Source organism: Bombus affinis, chromosome 16 (assembly GCF_024516045.1).
Source record: "Bombus affinis isolate iyBomAffi1 chromosome 16, iyBomAffi1.2, whole genome shotgun sequence".
NCBI classification, from domain to species: domain Eukaryota; kingdom Metazoa; phylum Arthropoda; class Insecta; order Hymenoptera; family Apidae; genus Bombus; species Bombus affinis.
The window spans coordinates 3,381,324-3,402,483 of NC_066359.1; the positions used below are offsets into that span (position 1 = coordinate 3,381,324).

The 21,160-nt window shown below is 39.3% G+C and overlaps 3 protein-coding genes and 1 long non-coding RNA gene across 8 annotated transcripts; 1 reads left to right on the forward strand and 3 right to left on the reverse strand.

Annotated features, from left to right (window-relative positions):
• Nucleotides 1-44: 44 nt before the first annotated feature.
• LOC126925289 (uncharacterized) lies at nt 45-12,540 on the reverse strand. Its single transcript, XM_050740652.1, has 6 exons — nt 12,391-12,540; nt 6,627-10,300; nt 4,580-4,713; nt 2,921-3,415; nt 2,451-2,705; nt 45-2,317 (listed from the first exon to the last, which is right to left on the reverse strand). The coding sequence occupies exons 1-6, from the start codon at nt 12,471-12,473 to the stop codon at nt 2,111-2,113; spliced, it is 4,848 nt and encodes a 1,615-aa protein (XP_050596609.1). The 5' UTR covers nt 12,474-12,540; the 3' UTR covers nt 45-2,110.
• LOC126925880 (uncharacterized) lies at nt 8,826-16,631 on the forward strand. 4 transcript variants are annotated; one of them, XR_007714169.1, is made up of 8 exons: nt 8,826-8,967; nt 9,033-9,074; nt 9,163-9,792; nt 9,895-10,369; nt 10,451-12,950; nt 13,038-15,560; nt 15,703-15,939; nt 16,538-16,631. It is a non-coding gene; the product is annotated as an uncharacterized LOC126925880 (long non-coding RNA). The 4 variants fall into 4 exon arrangements; XR_007714170.1 differs by having other exon boundaries at nt 10,451-10,773; nt 11,565-15,560; XR_007714168.1 differs by having other exon boundaries at nt 10,451-15,560.
• On the reverse strand, nt 14,277-16,542 carry LOC126925874 (calcium-independent protein kinase C-like). The gene is made up of 4 exons (XM_050741863.1): nt 15,793-16,542; nt 14,807-15,073; nt 14,501-14,532; nt 14,277-14,416 (listed from the first exon to the last, which is right to left on the reverse strand). Exons 1-4 carry the CDS (start codon nt 15,948-15,950, stop codon nt 14,277-14,279), a joined length of 597 nt encoding a protein of 198 aa, XP_050597820.1. The 5' UTR covers nt 15,951-16,542.
• Nucleotides 16,632-17,425: 794 nt separating the features above from the next.
• Nucleotides 17,426-21,075, reverse strand: LOC126925301 (ran-binding protein 3). 2 transcript variants are annotated; one of them, XM_050740682.1, is made up of 5 exons: nt 20,732-21,075; nt 20,397-20,443; nt 20,055-20,147; nt 18,961-19,808; nt 17,426-18,886 (listed from the first exon to the last, which is right to left on the reverse strand). In XM_050740682.1, the coding sequence occupies exons 2-5, from the start codon at nt 20,410-20,412 to the stop codon at nt 18,575-18,577; spliced, it is 1,269 nt and encodes a 422-aa protein (XP_050596639.1). In that variant the 5' UTR covers nt 20,413-20,443; nt 20,732-21,075; the 3' UTR covers nt 17,426-18,574. The 2 variants fall into 2 exon arrangements, with proteins under 2 accessions (XP_050596639.1, XP_050596638.1); XM_050740681.1 differs by having other exon boundaries at nt 18,961-19,811; nt 20,732-21,073.
• Nucleotides 21,076-21,160: the final 85 nt, after the last annotated feature.

A 21,160-nucleotide genomic window follows, 5' to 3' on the forward strand; every position in this document is an offset into this window, starting at 1 on the left:
GGCGTAGGATTTATACAGGATTGGAAATGAAGCAGAGAACACACTTTTCCTTTAGTATTAATTTTATACAAAACTTGATACCTCGAGCGTTTCTAAACCATGAAAAACTTTGTCAAGGTATTAGAAATCCTCGCTATAGTTGATTGTTAACAATATTCGTTATATGAACGAAACTACAGACAGCTATGAGCGCTTTAAAAATCCTGTTCGAAGGTAAGTAAAAAATATTTAAATAACGACACTTTCGAAATAATCTGTTTATAACAGTCGGTCAAAGAGCAGAAAGTAAGAGGCCGCGGATTCAGGGTCCATTGACCGATCCTCTCGGTCGGTCGGTTTTTGCGGGCTCTTCCTACGACGTCTCTTTCCTCTCTAAATCTTTCCTCGTTTCAATTTCTCGAGCTGCTTAGCGTTTCGATTCATCCCCTTCCACCCTCACTGATCCGATCTCCGCTTCGCGGAACTGCGCGCGTACACCTTCCATCGTTCTTCATTTCTCGACCTTTCGCTCCCACGTAATCTGCATTGCAGGCTTCGTTAAATACCTTTTAAATTCGAAAAACTAACGGTCACAAATTCATACATTAACGATGGTTGGATATTCCTACGATCTTAAAGAAAGGTCCATTTATTTAGGCTTTTAAAATAAGAACAGACTTTCGAGTTTATTTTAAGTTTCAATTAAAGATAGCAATGTCCACGTTCTTTAGAGAGTAATTAATTATTAAGTGCGACCGCTTAACTCACCATCCGTGTCGGAATGATCCAATTGAATCAATTAACCGGCTAATGGGTCTATCAGTCAATGCTTTTTCTCCATTTCTTTTGCTATCGACCTCTACCTAACTCTAGGCTCCCTCTATATCATTTTCATGATTATCACTAATGCGATATCTACTAAATATTACGTCAGAATCGATCTTCCTTGTTAAATTATGTCGACAAATATATTATAGAATTAAATTGATTGTATTTCAGACATCTATGTGAAGTGTCCTGGAGTCTTCTTCAACGTGTCTCGACTTCGTTGCCGAATCGTGGTGCTTTGCCAATTCTACCGTGTGCTAAAGTTAGCGTATAGTCAGTGCGGAGCCAAGTGTGCGACCCGAAAAGCGAGAAGGAACACGAGGAAACGTATGGAGAAGAGAAAGATAGACGTGGACGGTAGACAGGATAGAAATAGAAAAAAACGACGAGTGGAGGAAAAATGGAAAAAAGGAAGGAGACATGAAAGGTGTAGGATTCATGAAAGAAAATGAAGTAAAGGTGGCGAAGAACGACGAAAACGAAAAGAAAACGCGGTCCTTTTATGAAAAAAAGGGAAGACAGGAAGAGCGAGAGCAGTCGTCTGTGGGTGGAAGACGCTCGAGACAGTATTTATCGTGGCCAAAGTAATGAGCCACTCGGAGTATTAATAACCTGACCGCGGTGTAACGCTAGAGGTTTAGAATAAACGCTGGAACGCGGTGCAATTAGAGGTCTGCGAGCATCTTCCGGTTATCTGATCGTGATATCTTCTTTCTAGAATATTTTGCTATTCATCACGTTAATTATAATTTAAGGCATGTTGTCTATTGTTTTATTTGAAATGTCATTGTAGCCAACGTCAGTAGAACTTTCGGCCCATCACGATTTTTGTTTAGAAAGAACGCTTTAAAAAACGAAACATAACATCCAATTGAATGAATCGGTTTTCTCGAGGCCGAGCTTGACTCTGTAAACACTAGAACCTCATTTAAGTTCCACGAATGGCTAATCTATGTGTCCTATAAACGCAATGCGGCCTCTATGTTATAAAAACCTAGCATTTATCATCGAGAGCGATTCAGAGATATTGACCCTTGCTAGAACCGCTCATAAAATATCTTCCCTGACGAATGCCGTCATCCTCGATGATTTCATCGAGACTCAGTCAATTGTCCGTCCTGATAGACTCTAAAGTAACATTCAGTTTTCTCCGTTTTCCAAGAAACGAGCGCAAGCACCTCTTCTATCGTTCGAATCAACTTTCAAATGATCATCAGGACCATTAACATCGTAAGGCAAGAACCACGTTGAATACCGCCAACGTGCGAATCTGTGAAGTCGTGGCACGTCTCTGATAGTTTCTTCAGTCTGTTGCATTTGGGTTTGTATAGGAAAACCCACGGAAGACGCCCTGGTCCATGGAGGTGAGGATCTGTTCAGGTACAGGAGTCAGTCGTGGTCTTTCAGCAGTGAATGCTGTGTCAAAGTACTTCGTATCTAAAGTATGCTCCAGGGCTGGCTTGAAAGGTGGTTCCAGTTGCCTCCTTTCTAATCTATCCCATGGCAATTGCTGAAGAAATGAACGTATTAATTGTTTTATGAAATTCACAGATCATACGAGAAGTTTCAATTGCACAGAATGGTCTTCGTCTGTGTTCGTGAATGGAGACCAGTCCGTAAATAGATTCTACAAGATTAATTACTTGGAAGAAAGAGTGCAGCGCAATTTCGTGACCAGGAAGCCTTTTCCCAGAGTCTTTTTCCAGAAGGGCGACCAATATGTCGCTGGAATCTTGGCTCAGGTAACGAGGTATAAACGGTCTTTCGTTGCATATACTCCAAAATAGCTCATCCTCGTCGCAGCCGGAGAATGGCGACTGTCCCGTGAGCATCTCGTACAGAAGCACGCCGTACGACCACCAATCTACCGCCTGATTGTATTTCAGTCCCTTTATGATCTGCAATGCGGAAACAGTCAGTTGGTTAACTTAAAGAGACCAACGAATCGCGGCTCTTTGAGCGTCGCTTTTAGTGTCTTAATTTTGGAACTTGGATTCCTTCGACAGCCAATAATTCCAATTAAATTAAATAGCTCGCTCGTGTTATTTGATAAGAGAAAAATGATTCTATTACACAAAGAATATTTTTTATTACGTTTGTCGTCTTCTTTTACCTCGGGAGCCATGTAATCAGGCGTTCCACAGAAGGTGTCGGCGGTTCTGTCGAGAAAAATTTGCAGCTTGCACATGCCAAAATCAGCTATCCTAATATGCCCGTCGAAATCAAGCAGCACATTGTCTAATTTCAAGTCTCTGTACACTATTCCTTTCTTGTGCAAGAAATTTAAGCCAGACCAAATCTCAGCTGCGTAGAATCGAGCTCTTGGTTCTGGGAAACGACCTGACTTTTGAATATGAAACATCAAATCACCGCCGTTCAGGTATTCCATTACGAAGAACAAATGGGAGTCTGTCTGAAAGGTGCAAAACAGGTGACAGAGGTATGGGTGCCTCGTAGCTAGAGTTAGGACTTTTCTTTCGATTAAGGTACACTCTACGTCGTCGTCTTCAAGAACTACGTCCTTCTTCAGGCACTTTACTGCGTATACACACTCAGTGCCTCGGAGTTCGGCTAACAACACTTTGCCAAAACTGCCTTTTCCCAGGACCTAAAGAAAAATAACAAACGTTATAACTTCTGCGTTTTTTTTTTTTTTTTAAGAAAACCAATTTTAGGAATTTTTTAATTTTCAAATCTTTTAAGTCTCAAAATTCATTGATTAACGTATCGTATTATTGGAAAGGATCTAACTTGGGATTAGATATGAATGAAATATCCACCGGGAGTGATTCTTATGAAATGACTGTAGTGGTCAAAAGTGAGGCAAGGTTCTGTTACCAGGTGGAAATCCAGGTCTGATAGAGTGAAAATGGCACACGGTGGAAAGTTCATGCGTCTAAAGCGAGAATGTCGCACGTGAGAGTGCCTCGGACTCGTTAAAAATAATTCGTTGCGTGCAGCTAATTTAGGTGAGTCTATTTGCGTGAGGTCCTTCGCAAAATTAAATTCGTTTTAAACTTTCTTCTCTATAAATTTACTCACTGATAAGTCACCTGACTATAAAACCCTATTATCTTTCAGTACAAATATTTCAAGATATTAAACTATCTCATGCCTAAAATTTATGCATAAGAAACTCTTCACTGTCGAGGAGATTTAAAGCTTTTTAACATCGTGATGGCGTTGGATCGAGCCTAGATTAGGAGGTCGAAGGTTCGTCGCACCTTCTAGCTTGGATCATTTCGCAAGGACACCTTGTGAATCAATCAAGTTGGGTTCACGTGTTACAGGTATACACGTGACACCGATTGGCTTTCATCCTTGTGAGCCAAGGGAGCTCATATATTTTATGTAAAGTAGGTACATCTACGAATATCTAGGAGAAGCCTGTATCAAATCAACTCATTGAGCAGAAAATCTAAAATCCTCTAAAATTTCCCTTGTTTAAACAATCTCAATTTTCTAATAACAAAAATATAAATGCTTCCCTCTGCAAAATTTCATAAAGTTATTTAGAATTTAAACAATTCTTGTTATTTCAGATTTATGTAGAAAACCCTGAAAGTTACTGACGCAAGTTTTTGATAGAAGAAAGATAATCCGTCGTAGACGAAGCTTTCCATCATCTCGAAGTGAATAATTTGGGCGTTTCGTCAGCCGGGACCTTGGCAGAGGCCCGAGAGTTGCACGCGCCACGGTAAACACGACGATCGTGGCTAAAATCTGTTAACGACCGCTTATAATGATGAACCGCCTTGGGCAGCAAACTCACTTTTAGGAAATTGAAATCCGTCACGGTGTACTTCTTGAACCTTGGAAGATTGGTGGCCGGTGGCGTAATCCTTCCACTAGGGAAATGGTCTGAAGAGTCTGAATTCCTCTGGTTGTCCGACGCCTGCGACGGTGCTGTGAAATTAAAATAGAAATAATATATCAATCGATCTACCGATTGGAGCAATTTATAAATGTCATGGTTAGTCTTATTTTCGCATCCATAAGGCAAACGACATTGAAATACTTGCAGTGCATCTCTTTTTAAAGTCTCAGGTCGTAAAAATTGCCTGTTTGAGATCTTAAACATACTTACTAATAAGTAAACAGGAACATGTAACTATTGGACAAGATTTGTAGAAAGAGAACGATCGTATTAGGTTCTCTTCCGGGCTCTTCCTGGGCCAAAGAACGTCTGGTTGCTCAAATGTTTGTCAAATCTCGATTAATAAGCAAATTAATTATCGATCTGACTTTGGCATATGAACACGCTGGATGTTGGCCGACTAGCATTTCCCAAAAATAGAACTGACCGTTTTATGACGCGAACGGGACACGAGGAACACAACATAAATGATCGATTAAGGGACAGGTAGAAAGATTATAATAGATATAAGCACTAGAGACCGATTTAACCACGGTATAATTTCATATTGCCGGGATCACGGTATCGTCTACCAGACTATTTTCTAGTCAGAGTGAATGGATTTATGACAGCCACGTGGAATTGCGGCAAACTCATAGATGAATACACTTCTTGAACCAGCCAAGTCTGACTGTACGGCCAATGCTTAAGATCAGATATGAAAAAAGTGAGAAATATTTTTTCCAAAGTAGCAAACATTGAAAAATCTTAGTTTTTCCTTTGATCCCTACTTTTAGCGGGTTGGAATAAGTAACTCACCTTTCTTGAGCGCCTGCAAGGCTTCTGCCACGAGTTTTTGGTTCAATCCACAGAGATTTCCAGTCAGTTTCTCACATTTTTTGTGACAGGCCATATCACAATCTATTTTTAAACGTTCTGGGTCTTATTCGTTTGATTTTATAAGAAAATACCTTTGATGCACCTTGTTTGTATGAAAAAAGGTAATTTAATGCGAGAACATAGGTCTCTCGCGGTTCTTCTGCTACTGATACCCAATAAACCCATCGTCCATCTAAATTTATCTCGAAACTCTTGTTTGCAGCATCAACTAATCGCGACTGCATTATAAAGTCTAGAGTATTGTTATGAAACCGCGCCACATCTTATAAATAGAACCACTATGGGCACAACCATGTGCATTAGTTTTAAATCAAGGTACTAAACAATAATTGACCATTTATGACAAATTAATTGTATCTATATCGAGATTTAAGAAAGTTATACATATATATATTTATTTATTTATTTATTGAGATATTGAGACAACGAAGAATTAGTGGAGACCATTTTAATAATTACGGTACTTCCTGTAAACAGACTGGTAAATAGTGTCGTTGACTTTATGACAACGACCTTACATAACGACGAAGAACTGGCTTCACGTTTGTAACAGGAACACGTGATACTGTTGGATCAGAGAATGTATCTGGATGTGGAACGGTTACGCAACAGCTGATTGTTTGCTGATACTCTGACAGCCTGACCATAAGACTTTGTATCTCTCTAGAATTTCATGCAGAAAATAGCTTATAGGCAATAGAGTGAATCACACATTAGTCAGAATAGTTACAAACAATATCTGTTAGTCACAAGTTAGCAAACTGCCATATTCTTAAGGAACTAGCTTTAATATTTTCAACGAATTTAATATATTTACGTTTATGTAAAATGAATCAAAAAGCCAATGGTTATCAAAAAGATATTGAAAACAGCACATTCCTCTGAACATAAACACACCACCCACACTCTGGCAAGACGGTAAATTTCTGCGAATCTGCAACAAACTTCCTGGCAGTTCGACTAAACAGAATCCTGGGATAAGGCAAACGTGAAAAAAATCGAAATTGTGCAATCTGTCTACACTAACAGAACAAACGATCCAAAAATACTATAGAATAAGTACTCGATATCCTTGGCGAACCGTCGAAGCCAGAGTCGTTACTCCTGGTGGAATTCATCCTCTTGTGCTCCGGGTCATCATCCGTACACGTGGATCCACTGCTCTCCGTGGTTGCCGTACTAGTGGTACTTCCGGTACTGTCACTGCTCACAGATGGCGTCCTGGAGTGATGCTTTTTCCTCTTAATCTTGGCTCGACGAACCTTAGACAAGTCTCTGGGTGTAGCAGTTAACAACGCCGATGGAGTCGTGTAAAACATCCTAATGAGATCTATGGGTTTCTGAGTAGGTGTATTATTTTTGGGATTAGGTTTGGCGGTATTCTTTACTTCTGAAGTTTTCAAGGCTTCCTGACTCTTGGCAGAACTTTTCTTGGTAGAACTCTTCTTGGATCCCTTGTTGTCTTTGCTACTCTCTTTCTTAGTAGAGCTTTTCTTGATCGTAGAAGATTTCTTTTTTCTAACCACCTTTTTCTTTTTAGAGGACTCTGGAGTATCTTCTGGACTGCAAATCGCGTTGGCTTCCTTGGAGGGCACTGAAATGATATCTTTCTCTTCGTTGACGTTAGAAAGGTCACTGTGATTGTTCCACTTGGAAATTGTCAATATTTCAATCTCTTGGTATTCGTTGGTCGGTGTTTTGGGCTCGTCCTCTTCATACAGAACCTCAGAACCGGATCTAGTCGGGGTGGGTGTTTCCTCGATGTTTATTACAGGCACAGGAATCTCAGCGGTCGGTGTGGAGACTTCGGAACCCGGAACAGTGGTATCAGGAGTATTCGTCATGGATTTAAAAGAAATAGTCGATGACCGAGAGTCTTCTCTCTTGAAAGGAGCCTTCTTCACGGTCGAGTACGCATCTTGGTCGATTGTTATAGATAGGTTCTTCTTCTTCTTTAATCCTTTCTTAGGAGTGGAATCACCTTTATCAAAGTCTGACTTTTCTGAAGTAGTTGAAAGCGTTCCAGTGCTGGATATTGTCTGTTCAGTCTTGAATTTCGACGACTCCTCCTCAGTCTTCCGCTCCTCCTCGATTACGGCGATATTACTGAACTCGGCTGGCGGAGTGGCGACGCTTATTTTAGGATCAGTCTCTTTTTTCTTGTCCAGCTGCCCGCTGCCGAGGTCCTCGACCGCCTGACCTGGCTCCGAACTCTTGGAACCAGCGAAATTGAATCCCTTGTTGGTCACTTTCGTCACTTTAGGACTTTCCGGTCCCTTAATCTCGCTCCAGAAATCTATAGATTCCGTGGACGTGCTTTTAGATAAGCTTCCAATCTCTCCAATTACCGTTGGTTTCTGTAAAAGCATTTTGATCATCAAATTTTCGTCGACGGATATAGACTGTTTTAAAGCATTTGGATCTATCTGTTCTTTGGTTGAAACAGGCGTAGAATCCACACTGATACTTCTGTCTAAAGCAACACTGCTCTCGCCAGGAGTATCGACCTTGGAAAGTTTAGTTCTCCACGGGATCTTGGGCTCTTTGTTTGTTTGCGTCTCAGTCTTTGTTGCACTCTGCAAATTGGCTTTTGCCTCCGCTTTGTTTTCTATTCTGTTACTCTCAGTCTTCTTCGTTGGCACCTTGAAGGGCAATCTTGAAACTTCTTCGACACCTTTCTTTACCATCTTTTCAACACTCGATCCATTCACTTTGTTGTCCTTGTCATCCTCTACTATATGCTTTCCTATCTTTTCAGCGACTTTTCTCGAACCTTCTGATTTTTGCGTGTCACCTTTGAGACCCTCTGACAAGGTCGTTTTAATCACGAGGTTGTTATTTGCATCGTCAAGGGGAGAGGAAGTCTTCGTTAATAGATTATCTTCTTTCAAGGACTGTTCAAGATGATCTACGTTCGACTCTTCAGTAGAAACACCTACTTTGGAGGCGTTCTTCAAGGTCACAGCTTTGTTCACCTTCTTTCCCGAAGATACGACGTCTTCGTCGCGTTCGGTTTTCGTCGGTTTTGCCAGGTACTGCCGTTCTCGTAACGTACACTTTGGCGCTTCTACGGCATTATTTTCATCCGTATTAATTTTAGACGCTTTTGGCAGCCTGTCCGCAGCCGATGGAAGCGCTTCGCTGGCGCTGCTCTCGCTCGCCAACGGCTCAACGCTTAACGTCACGTTGTTCTCATCAACCCTTGCGGTCATGGGATCGTCGTAGATCTTGGATTCTAATAATTCCTCCTTCTTCGCAGCAGAGACGACAGAGGACACTGGAAACTCTGGAACCTTTTTATCTAGAAATTCTAATTTCTTCTGCTTGGGAATTTCAATGGCTTTTTTCTGTATTACTTCTTTCTTCTCTTTTGGCAAGATTTTATCCTTGGAGGATGTCTTTTGGTTCGTATCCTTATTCTCTTCTTTGACATTTTCAGATGACATCTGATGAAGTATTTTTTCTTTAGAATACTTTGGCGTTTTCTTAACCTCTTCTGTGACATCTACAGGTAAGATCCGATTAATTTTTTTTTCTGCAAGAGACTCTGACGTTTTTTCTGGTTTCAATCCGTTGGTAATAGTTTCTAATTTTTTCAGAGGATCATTTCTTAGAGTCTCCGGTGGCGTCTTCACCGTGAAATACACGCTGTTTCTCGAAGTATCCTTTATATAGGGTTTCTTCACGGGTAACACGATTTCCGTTTCAGATTCTTCTTCATCCTCACGCCTGTCCGTCTTCCGTGTAAGTAATTTTTTAGGCACGGGAATTTTCACGCTTTCCCTGAACTGTTCCACGGGACTACTGTTCACCCAAATGGTAGAAAAGTCTCCGACACTGTTGCTGGCTTCGACCTTGAACATCTGCGGCCTCGAGCGCTTTCGAACTTTTTCCTCGTCATTCTCACTTGTTTGGACATCCGCAGAGGCATCGCTGGAGGTACTAGGCGTACGTTCCCTTAAATTTTCACCTCCCTCAGGCGGTGACGGCTTTTCGGTAGTTTTCTTTTTCTTTTTCACCTTTTTTAAGGTTTTCCTCACCTTCTGCGACGTAGCTTCCTCCTCATCTTGGGAGCCAGGCTCTCCATCAACGCTCCTACAGAAGATATGAACGGTCCTTGGTCCTCCAGGAGCCCCTTTCTTAATCAAAGTCCCTCTACGAACCTCGTTTTCGATCTCAGCTTGTTCTTCAGCGACCAGAGTATCCAATACCTTTGCCTGAACTTGAGCGTAAGTTACCTCTCTTTCTATCTGTTCAGGATCCAACTGTATATCCGCCGATGATCTTCTCCTCGTGAATCTTCTAGTAATTTTATTCTTTATCTGTTGCAGATCTTGACCCTCTTCGTCTTCTTCCGTTTCCAAACTGACTTGATGGAACAACTGCAAACGTTTCTCCGCTTCGTCGAGTTTCTTGTCCTTGATCAAGAACTTCTCGACCAATAATTCACCCACAGACTTCTCATGCCTCTCGTTATGTTGTCTCAGAGCAGGATTATCTTTCAAGGCTTGGCTTCTGATTTTGATCGTGGGTCTGTCACGACGTAGACGATTTCTTTGATGGCTACTCTCCTGAGTCAGGGTCCTCGGTGTCGAGACGTCGATGTCCGCGGTGTCGATGACGCGTCTAGGCCGGCTGGGCACTGACGCGGGAGAATAACGACGCAGAGTGGACAGTGGGGACTCAGAGATGGTCGACAGATGTGGCGAGTATCGGGACAGCGGCGAATGGAGCGGTCTACGCGAATAACTTCATGAAATTCTGGTTGCTAGGCAACGTGGATGCTTCTCTGGCAGTTTTTCTTTGGTATTTTTTTAAATAATAACATTCAAAGACCTTGAATTTGGAATAGAAAGAGCCTGAATATAGCGTATCGTTTGTTTATAGATGAGTCAAACACGAAGAAAGTATGCTAAGCTGGTAAAAATAATTTTTATCGTAAGGAAGGTTGACTGAAAAATAGCAAATCGTTGTTTGGACAGTTACATAATGTTTAAGAAGACTCGGCAATTTTTGTGTCGCGCAATTGCTTCGCACCTGACCTGATAAGCTTCCGATTGCATGGTCTCAATACCAGAAGCTTCTTCTCGCGATGCATTACATTGCAGGGATGGAAAGCGTATCGTGAACACTTGTTACGCGCGTTGCCTCTGAATTTGGCTTCGGCCATGGCCACGAATGATTGACAGATTTCGATTCATGAATCAGTTGTACGTATTTGAACAGTTACACGATGACAAACAAGTAGTAATTGAGCGCACATATGCTTCTACTGACCGATATTAATCACGAAAGGCGATTGAAACCTCTCGTCAGGTTTTTCACCAGTCACTCCTCTACAAAGTTTAAGCTATTGTCTTTGGTATAACATACCTTATTTAGATAAACAATTTTCCAATTATATTTTCTGATCATTTTTACATTCATCTAAATAATTTCCTATTTAAAAAATACGCTGTACGTAAGATATTGATTTAAATTGTTTAATATTTTTGTTGCATTAATTTTGTAAGTTGCTCAAAAAATTCAAAAAGGAAGAAATCTCTCTTAATTATTGTTTTATGACTAAAAATTCTATTTACTAATCCTCGGTATATTAGTATTAATCGTTACTTATAACGATTTTCCATTTATGTAAGAACAATAATTTTATTCCTTGCACATTATTTACCAACGTTTACATTAAACCTTATAGTGTTATAAAAAAGATAACGTAATTGCGGATTTTACTAGAGGATTTTTTGGCAATGCAACGAGTGCGACGGAGTTTTATCACGTGGAAACTACACGTCCAGACACTTGGCTATTTTTAAAGGCTAATATTTTCGATGAGCCCGCTACTCCTGCTGATCCTGATTTTGATTTACACCAATCCGCGGACTAATCAATTAATTGCCATCTCGCGTTTTACTAATAGCTTTGAGATTTGACAGATCGTCTGTCGTATTTATCGTTTGTCAAAATTCCGAGTAACATTCTAACAGAGTTATTCTGATTGCAGAGTATCGTGTGCGTAGAATTTCACGTCTGCTGCACCAGCATGTTCCGATCTATGGAATTTTCCTTTCATTTTCCATTGGCTTACTCAAAGGAAAATTGGGAAATGAGCTTGCTATTTTGGTTGGCTTCTTTATTGCTCCTCGCGCATTCACGTAACTAACCACCAGAGAAGCCTCCGCGACGACGAACGTCACTCCGCGACCAAGAATAATGGTCCGCGAAGGAAAAGCGGGGAAAGAAAGCGAAGAAAGGAATCGCTTCGTGGAACGCTATTTTCGCTTGGATTAGATGGACGATCGGGGCAAACGGGACGAACAAATGCAGCGGAATAATCAAAATCGAAGTGTGTGTTTGCCAGAGGATGGTACAAAATGACCGGTATTCCGAGAAAGTCCTTTGTTCGAAAAAGAAAAATCTCTTTAATTGTAGTGTAAAAGACGATGAACTAAAGAAAGCGCCCAATGAGAAATAGTATACGTATACATGTAAGACATAACAATAAGAAACAGTGTCTGTCATGTCATTTTATTTAGACGTAAAAGAAGAAAAATTGATACAATGAAGAACACATGTTGTGAAGAGGAACTAAAGAGGGCGATGAAAATCAAATGTAAACAGCTTAAGATAGAGTGAAAAAGAGAAAAAATCAAAATTTGTAAAAAAGAAAACTCTTTCATGATGAAACGCAAGAAATATCTCTGGCAGCAAAACAAATAATCAAAAATCAATGGAGGTATCTTTTGCATGAAGATAAAGAAATATAGTATACAGGGTATCTTAGGAGGGCTAAGAGGAAAGGAAAATAATTGGATGAAGAGAAAGCTTACCGTGGAGCACCGGTCATCAATGAACTGTGATTAGAGAAGGGTCCCCCATAGTAATAGGACAAACTGTCTCCGTAGTAGGGCATCGTGGCGATGATTATCCAATAGATTTACGCGTATAGTCGTCGAAGGGCTGGAATTCGAAGAGGAAGCACAAACGGGAGGCGCGAACAGTGAGCACGAGCGGTTCGACGCTCTCGAAGACGACTGAGTGCGGCACGGATCGCCGGCGAACGCGTTCTCAGGTGTTCGACGAGCCGTTCTCACGGTTCAGGGAGCCAACACCGACTGAGTCTAAGCCAGCGACCCAGTGTAATAATAGAAGTCTAGTATATGTGGCTTCCTAGCGTCTAACTATACTAGCTGGACTGTAATAACCCGTACAACGTCTCATTGCTTTTCTACAAATATTTTCCGTGTTGTAGCGTTTACGTGACTCATTGTCAGGACCAGAATTGAATCGTATCAACCGATTGTCAAACCTGATGTAACAAGCCTTTTCCCATGCGTTCCTATGGTAAACACCGCGAGGCATTTTACTAACGTAAAGAGACATAAAAATGGTAAAAGAGGATGATTATTGTTTTTCTATGATCGAACACGATAATACGAATTTTTTTAAATTTTAACGGTGAATGTTTCCGTTTCAGAAAATTGACAAGGACTCGAATACAACGTAAAGAATTGTTGACAGAAATTTTGGTAAAACGTATATTGGTTAAAATCACTCGTCACTATCATGCTGTTAAAAACACAAGAACAACATTGATGAAAGTCGTGAAGAATACCGAAAGACGCGCAATCATGCATCGTGAGGCTCGCGGTATAACATGCACGTCAAATTGCCAGGCGACGAATTTCGCGTCGTTGTCTCTGCAGCCGTGTAAAACGCGCAATGTGTCAGCGGAGCCACGGTTTCGCGTTGTTTTGTATTCGGCTATCGAGACCCGCGCCAAATGTTTCCTTCCTCGGTGCCTATTGTTACTTGTTCAGGGAAACTTAGAAATAGCCAACGAATGGCAACGAATTCTATTTCAAGTCAATTCTGCAACTAACTTTAGTTTCAAAATTTACTTTAGAAGTTCAATTTTACAAAACCCGTGATACAAATTTAAATTGCTATCATGGTGAAACTTAAACATAAGGTGCATCAAGGTGAAAAGGATATACATATGTACAAGATGATTGTTTTCATGAAAATTCTTTGGCTTAAATCTTACTTACCGTCGCATCTGAGACCTTGTCGAAAAAAACCATACAACATGGAACCGCAATGATCACAAAAGGTCGGTGACATGAACGTATAAGGACGAAACCTGTGAGGCACATCTACCTTGAAACGCTCCCTCAAGTACTGCCATCGAACAAGTATTAACAAAATTAGAACGATTCTGTGTAAGATTAGATGTTGCGTTACTTTGAACAAATAGCATAAACAGATGCAGTGTGGGCTACCAGAAATAACACATAACCGCTTTTTATAAAAATAGATATCAGATACTTTCACAAAATTTCAATGTCCTTACTACAAAAAAGAAAACACATATATATATAATTAGATCTGTTTTCAGGGACAGAAATTTGGATTTCGGGTTTTAAATTACTGGAAAATTATGTCTGAAAATATTCGGTATTTGGTAGAATTTACCGTTGCATCACGAGCAAACGTTTGCACACGGATTCTCGACGTTTAGAAATAGACATAAATTTTAGCATACAAGACAACATTAGGAACAGTGTTGTTTTCCATGGTCATGGATGATCTATACATCATTAAGCAAATAAACAAACATAGTTTCCTCGAGATATACATTGAACTTTTACCAAAAAACACCACTGATTCTCATCAAAGGAAATTGACAAACGAATATCAATTATTCTCATAAATCCTAAAGAAGATTTGTCGCTTGTACGGTGAAGTTGTATAAAGCGGATCCACTTACTATCGTGTTTTCGGACTCCCTGCCACTTTCCGGGCACTTGGTTAATAATTTATCATGGCACTTCTTGTGCACCGCTGTTTGGCAGGCTGAAACGCAGGAATGGAATATTAATAGAGGTACAACGTGGCCGGTACAGTCAGAAAAAGTACTGTCTGGGATATAATATTTACCTTGGCATTGATACCCTTGCTTTCCGAATCCCCTGCGACAAAGAGCACATCGCAGATTAATTGGAAAATACGCCGTACTTGAGGAAACCGCTGGCCGATACTTGAGTGATATGCCGAACGGCACAGTGCAAACTATTTTTAGATGTCCGCACGTACATCGTCAAAGCAGCCGTCTTTTACGATAAATCGAAACTCTTCGATTATTACTACGCTGTCTGAGAGCGAATGTTCTCGATAAAACGTGTGTTTGTGGCTGCTTTGTTTCCTCAAGACATATTTGTTTCATTTATGTTTTAAAAACTTTACCAAAGGAAATCCTTGCAAAAGGCGCAGAAGGTCGGTTGTCTGAAGAATTTTGCAACTAGTTTGTGACCTCGAACCACGTGCACCTTGTTATGTTTCACTGCTCCTCTTCTTTTCGTAATTGCTCCACCAATGTTGTTTTTCTCGCGTGCAGGGGACACAGATGCAGCCGCGATATCCCGTCGGGGAACCCTGGTTTTATATACATATGTTTTCCCTGTGGACGTTGTCGGTGGTAGGTCCGTTGGATTTAGTACTGGAATTCTGGTTCTGAAACCGTATCACGCCATTTTCCTTATGTCTTTCGATTATTGCTTTTACACGCGTATCTTTCAATGAAGGCAAAATTTAATTGGATGCTATAAACTCGTATTTCTCTCTTCAAAATCTATTAAAGAGCCATTAAAAGAATTTGACTTTTATTTTCCTTTAGTGTTTGTTGATTCAATTGTAGGCTTGTAATTAAAGTTGCTAATGTTTATTTTGAACGTGGAAATTTTAACACGAAGTTACCTCGATGGATTAAAGTGAAATATTTAATGAAAAATTTATTGCGGTGGACGAGATTCGAATAGCGGCTGTTCTAGTGGCAGATCTTACTGTGCTCTGTAGTAAACTCTGTAGTAAACATTGTAACATTTTTATTACAGATATTCTAGTTATTTCAGTTGTATTCTAAACTTCGCTTATGAATTTGGAAGTGTAAACTTGCAATTTGCCAATGCTAATTCTAAATCAATTAAATTTTCATACGAAGGTAATTCAAGCTTCTAAAATTTGTATATCTGAACTAAAGTATTTCATATGAAAATTTTGTTTCCAAAAGACAATCTGATTAAATATCTTCTATTAAAACAGTGTAAAATTGTGAAATCTATTTAACTATCAGTTAATTGCAGGTATTTTATCTGGAGGGATCGATTAACAACAGAAGATAACATCGAACAGTCATGGAACATTCAACGAGCTTTACCTACCGAATGGCTCACCTGTAAGTGTATCCTTCCGCGCCCACGCGTGCCTGCGGGCTCCTACGAGCCTGCGGACTTCTTCCAGCTCGCGGGCTTCTACGGTCCGCGGAGGACTTCCGGCCTGAACCACCGCCTGCGTTGCGCCTCTTCGCGTGAGCACCACCGGTGAACATCATTTTCCTATTCACCTACTTACTCTCTTTGCCTTCTGTCCACGCTAACTCTTTTGTCATTGATGACGATTCATTCAAATGCTTCGACGTCGAAAAATAACACTAGTAACATGCTAAACGTTCACGAATCAGTACCTGAATCACCGCGTGCTCGATCGTCGATGCTATCTTTTTAGTTTCCCGCCTCGTGACGCTCGAATTCCGGGGCACTTGGCCGCGTAATGCCAGAAGAATTCTCGTCCATCGGCCAGCAACATTTTCCTTTCTGTCCGCCACGAACAAGGCATCGGTCACTTCCAATCGATTAGAACCTACTGACTCTACCTTCGCGAAGAAATAGCGGGCAGAACACGTCACATTGTTAGTGAAATTATAATAGACTGTTCTCGACTAAAGAAATGGGTCATCAGAGGAATTGTGACCTTGATAAGTCAAGTCAGCAAGAAACGAAGCATAACCATTAAATCTTCTAAATCTCGATCATCTCCTTTATTGAGGATTACACTGGACTCCTTAATTGGCCATTTTAATTGTATTAACGGTATCGTTACTCGTCTGAATAAGTTCTGACAGTTGATTAACTTTTTCAGATTCGATGTCACCTTCACCACTGTTCACTTACCACTGATTTCAACGTTTTCGATCTTTGTGCACCAAATAATAATAATAATAATAATAATAAGAGCTACGATTATAATTAAAAAAATATGGCTTCCAAGCGAGAAGGAAAATCCCTGAGGTTATAATAAAACAGAAATTTTTGAAGGAAAAGGTTAGAAGACACCGAGTCTCTTCTTCAGTCTCACTCTTCTCACCCTTGGAAAGATCACACGTTTTTGATCAAATGGATGTATGACTAATACTCGTGAAAGGAAACGGTACATCGACTATGGAAGTGGAAGATGTCTCTTCTTTTCAATTTCCTCTTCTTAACGTGCCGATGTGATACATCGTTTCAACAAGAATGTGTCGCGACCAAAAGTAGTATTAACGATATTCAAACGTCAGCTACACGGTTTGATTGACTCCACACGATATTTGAATGCTGTACTTTAGTAAGTCTCTTTCGTTTTCTGAAAATAACGACTACTGATTGCTGTAATTTATGGAATACATACGATCAAATTAAAAACTATGGATCATCGCGTGGATGTTGATGAACATAGGAACTGGATTTTGACGCCTAAAACGTTGTGTAGCTTTGCACGAAACTCTCGAATCTATAAATATCAGCCTGTTGAATACCGCCCGCCATCGAGTCGAGTAGCGCCGCGCGCGGGAAATATTAGAATGCGCTATCCGGCGCGTTTTCCAGCCTGGAAAAGCGAATGGATTCCAGAAAAACTTCTGGACAGGTTAAAAAAATAGATCCATGTAATAGATAAGAAAAAACTTGTACATTTCAGACAAGCTTGACTCTGGTTGCTTTTTTTTTAAATAAGTTTGAATAGTATAAAAAAAGAAACACACACTAACGATTGATTTTTTTTATGCAAACGAATGTATTTGTTCGATGTGTAATTAACGATGTGTACAATGAGTTCGTTTCCTTACATGTCAAATACAGAAAAACAATTACTCATTATTTGTATCGTGAATAGAATTTTTTTCTACGTTAATTAATATCTTTGCTGTTCCATTACTGCACATTGCATTAAAGAGCAATTTCGTGATTGACTCCCCTCATTCCTCCTCGTGGAACAAACGAGCGATTGTCGTGTTGATAAATATCGTTAAGCAGAAAATTAAAGAGAGAAGCCGTTTTATACACAGCCTTTGAAATACCGCGAGGAAATTGTCCAATTTTCTTCGGTACTATATACATTTAAAGTAAAATACAAATAGTTACAGATTCGATCATGGAATAATCTGAACATTATGTGCTCGTGATAGAACCTTATGTAATATATGTTTCAAACAGGCTCACAACGTTATCTCGTCGATAAACATGTGTAGAGCTATTACTTTCGCTTACGGCGGAACTACATCTTAAATAATGTAACTAATCTTAATTTTCTTAAAAGCTACAATATTTATATATTTATATTTATGTATAGCGGACAAGGAATAGAGAAACCTAAATCGATACGAACATCGCTACGATAAAGATCCAAATGATTCTTATAAAGAGACTGATCACTGTAAACTAAAAACGCTGTTCTTCTTCAAAGCGTACAACACGGTTTCGTGACTGATTTGTGTGTGTATATGTGTATATGTGTGTTCGTATTATGCTATTATCAAAACTCCCTAGCCAGTGGTTTTCTCGGTTCCTTTTAAAAAACGCTCTTTGAAATTCGTGTAAAAGAATTATCGGTTGGGAATGATTAGAAAATATATACCAGAAAGAATTCGGCTTGGTATTTTCGCCTTTTTTGTCTCCTCTTGCTTGTCTGCAAACATTAGTGCACCACGGGATATATCATCGAAGTCTAAGAACTTCCACAAGGGGAAAAAGCGCGAATCATAGCCATAGTTCTATTGTGTATGAATTACTATAGAAACAAATAGGGCCTGATAACTTCGACGTAGTTTCCCGAATCTTGTTCTCACGTGTTAGCAACTTCTGCGTCGCGTACATTTAGATGATAACTAGCAAACAGCTCGCAGGGACGACTGATCGACTGTCACTGGTCAGTAGCTAATTTCTTGGGTTGACGTAGCTGTGCGCGTATTAGCCGCTCTTCCAACAAATCATGGAGTTGTTCCACTTCCTTTGGCGCTGCTTGAATAATGAAGATTCTGATACTTCCTTGAACATCCATCGCCGTTAATCTTAATGATTTAAGTGCCGCTCGTTCCGCGATCATTCCTGGCCATACTTTTGTGTTCATAATTAATCTCTGCGTTCCTGCAGTGCGTCCCACTAATCGAGATTCTTCATCGCGGTCGTTTAGCCTTAAAGTACCTCTACCTCTTTCTTGCCAACCGCTAGTAGCCTGAACAAAATCGGAAATTTATCGTGAATGAATCATTCTGAAAAATTGAAAGCAAAAATAATTCTTATACAAACCTTATCAAACGCGAAGAATTTACAGTTAATCTGAAGAACATTTGTTTCTCCTTCTTCACCAGTTAATGGTGTTATTTGACTATACTTCCTCTTATTAGCACGGTTTGCTTCTTCTAATTTTTGAGCAGCTTCGGTTAATGTTAGACTTGATTTGGAAGTAGTACGGCATGCTGCTGACGCACTGGAAAAAAGAAGCTCTGTGGAACCATTTGCATTTGTGCTTTCCTCCTTTTTTTCCTTTTTCTCCTTGTCTTCCGTTTTGTCGGAATTTTCTGCATCATTTGCAATCATAACACGTTCCTGTAAGTTCTGACCAAATACAAAGTTTGGTTCTGATGCACAAGGCGTTATTATAGTATTTACACTATCTTTTGTGCTTGTGCCTAGCAACGGGAAGGTGGGCTTCACTTCCTCAATTGGCTTGTCTTCCCTTTTAGCTTCTTTTACTTCACTTTTACTTTCTGTTACTTCACCTTTAGTTTCTCCTATTTCACTATTATCATTTTTCTTTTCACTCTTATCATCCTTTTCTTCATTCTTATCTTCCTTTGTTTCTGTTTTATTATTTTCCTTTTCCTTATTCTTTTCATCTAATAATGAATCTGTGACTTTTGCAAATGGATTCTGAAACTTAGCTGGTTGTAGATATACTTTAGTAGTAGGCTGACTGTTTGTCACTGTGCTCAATTGAGAGGGCCACAACGTGGATGACCTTCTTTCCTCAACTACGTTCTTGATGGAATCACTACACCCAAACGTTGTTCTAAACTTTGACGCAGCTAAAACTGGCTTGTTAGAACTCGAGGGTGATTCCTGGGTATTATTTTTTGTCGATGAACTCTCCATTTCTTCTGAAACAATTCAGATTTCATAAACTACTAGTCATAAATCATTACATGCAGGTAATACTTTCACCTATACTTTTCATAACCTATATGGTTTCCAACAAAAGTTATTGAGACTGGTCAGAAATTATGCTACATTGTAGCGAGATAACGAAAATATATCAAATATAGCAATTGTATGTAAATATCATAGAAAAAACTGATGATAAAGTTACGCATGTGGAACAAAAAATAACACTGCGTATTTACCACTGTTGGAATTTTCAGGTGAATCCCCCGGTGACTCTTGTGGTGGATCTACCTTTAAAACATAGGATGGTCGATTCGTCTCTTCTTTATTCTCTACATGAAATTCAAAAACAGATAGTTAACATGATTGTCAAACAAAATTATTTCCTCAATCTGTTGTAACGCTCTAGAGAGTAAATATTGCCGAAAAAGGAAGATACAGAAATACTTAGGATTCAAAGAAGAATAACATGGATAAAAAAAAAACGATGATTTTCTATGAATTTTCAATTATTATAATTTACATAATCGTGCAGAATTTATCGTTAATTTACTGTATAGGAAAAGAATCACAAAACGCACCCTTGCAGTCCGCCATTTTTTACGTGGAAGTGGTCAAGTGTCGCCATCTAGCCATATCCATTAGAAGATAAAAAAATATTCTCTACTACATATAATCCATACACAGATTCATATATATGTGTATATACAGTTATATATTTTACGTAGTAATAATATCAATATCATTAAATTTTTCTTCTTTCAAACGTAAAAACGTCATAATATCTAATCATTATATAACTTCTGTTTTATTTAAATTAGCAAAAGTTGACTAAATGACGTTGTTGCAAGATACAATTAACTAAAAATACAATCCAAAATATTAGTACTAAAGAAATAATTTATTGATTACTTACATTCATTGACTGGTCCTCAATTCTAGTTTATTACTAAACTGTGGATTTTTATGAGTACAATTAAAGAAATTCATCTACTACATATCATAATAAACGCTCTACTTTGAATATTTTATATGTATATTTTTGCATTACATGCATTATGTGGATCTTGCACCTTCAAATAAATGCACAAAAATCCACAGTCTATTTATTACATATTCATATATTGTTTATCCTCCTCTTTTTTAGACTTCATAAAATATTCTTAACGATTTGTATATATATTTAACCATAATCGAAGAAGATGGGAACCATCGAGAACATTTCAACATCGACCTTCCAATTTCATCTAAAAATAGCTTTGCTTTTTACGAAACGTTCGATTACTATTTGAATGAAGGTTTTTAATAATTATTCTTAATATCGTCCTTAATTTCCTTTGCATTC

Bases quoted from the DNA above. Each gene is read 5' to 3' on its own strand.
- LOC126925289 (XM_050740652.1), bottom strand. From the start codon at position 12,473: ATGCCCTACTACGGAGACAGTTTGTCCTATTACTATGGGGGACCCTTC. The intron at 3,416-4,579 runs GTGAGTTTGCTG...ATTTTTCTTTAG, and splicing joins CGGATTTCAATTTCCTAAAA to GTCCTGGGAAAAGGCAGTTT. The intron at 2,318-2,450 runs GTAATTAATCTT...TCATTTCTTCAG, and splicing joins CGCTGCACTCTTTCTTCCAA to CAATTGCCATGGGATAGATT.
- LOC126925874 (XM_050741863.1), bottom strand. From the start codon at position 15,950: ATGATGTTCACCGGTGGTGCTCACGCGAAGAGGCGCAACGCAGGCGGT. The intron at 14,533-14,806 runs GTAAAGTTTTTA...TCTTTGTCGCAG, and splicing joins TTTTGCAAGGATTTCCTTTG to GGGATTCGGAAAGCAAGGGT. The intron at 14,417-14,500 runs GTAAATATTATA...CCTGCGTTTCAG, and splicing joins GCAAGGGTATCAATGCCAAG to CCTGCCAAACAGCGGTGCAC.
- LOC126925301 (XM_050740681.1), bottom strand. The intron at 19,812-20,054 runs GTAAATACGCAG...GAATTGTTTCAG, and splicing joins ACCTGAAAATTCCAACAGTG to AAGAAATGGAGAGTTCATCG. The intron at 18,887-18,960 runs GTTTGTATAAGA...GATTTTGTTCAG, and splicing joins AATTCTTCGCGTTTGATAAG to GCTACTAGCGGTTGGCAAGA.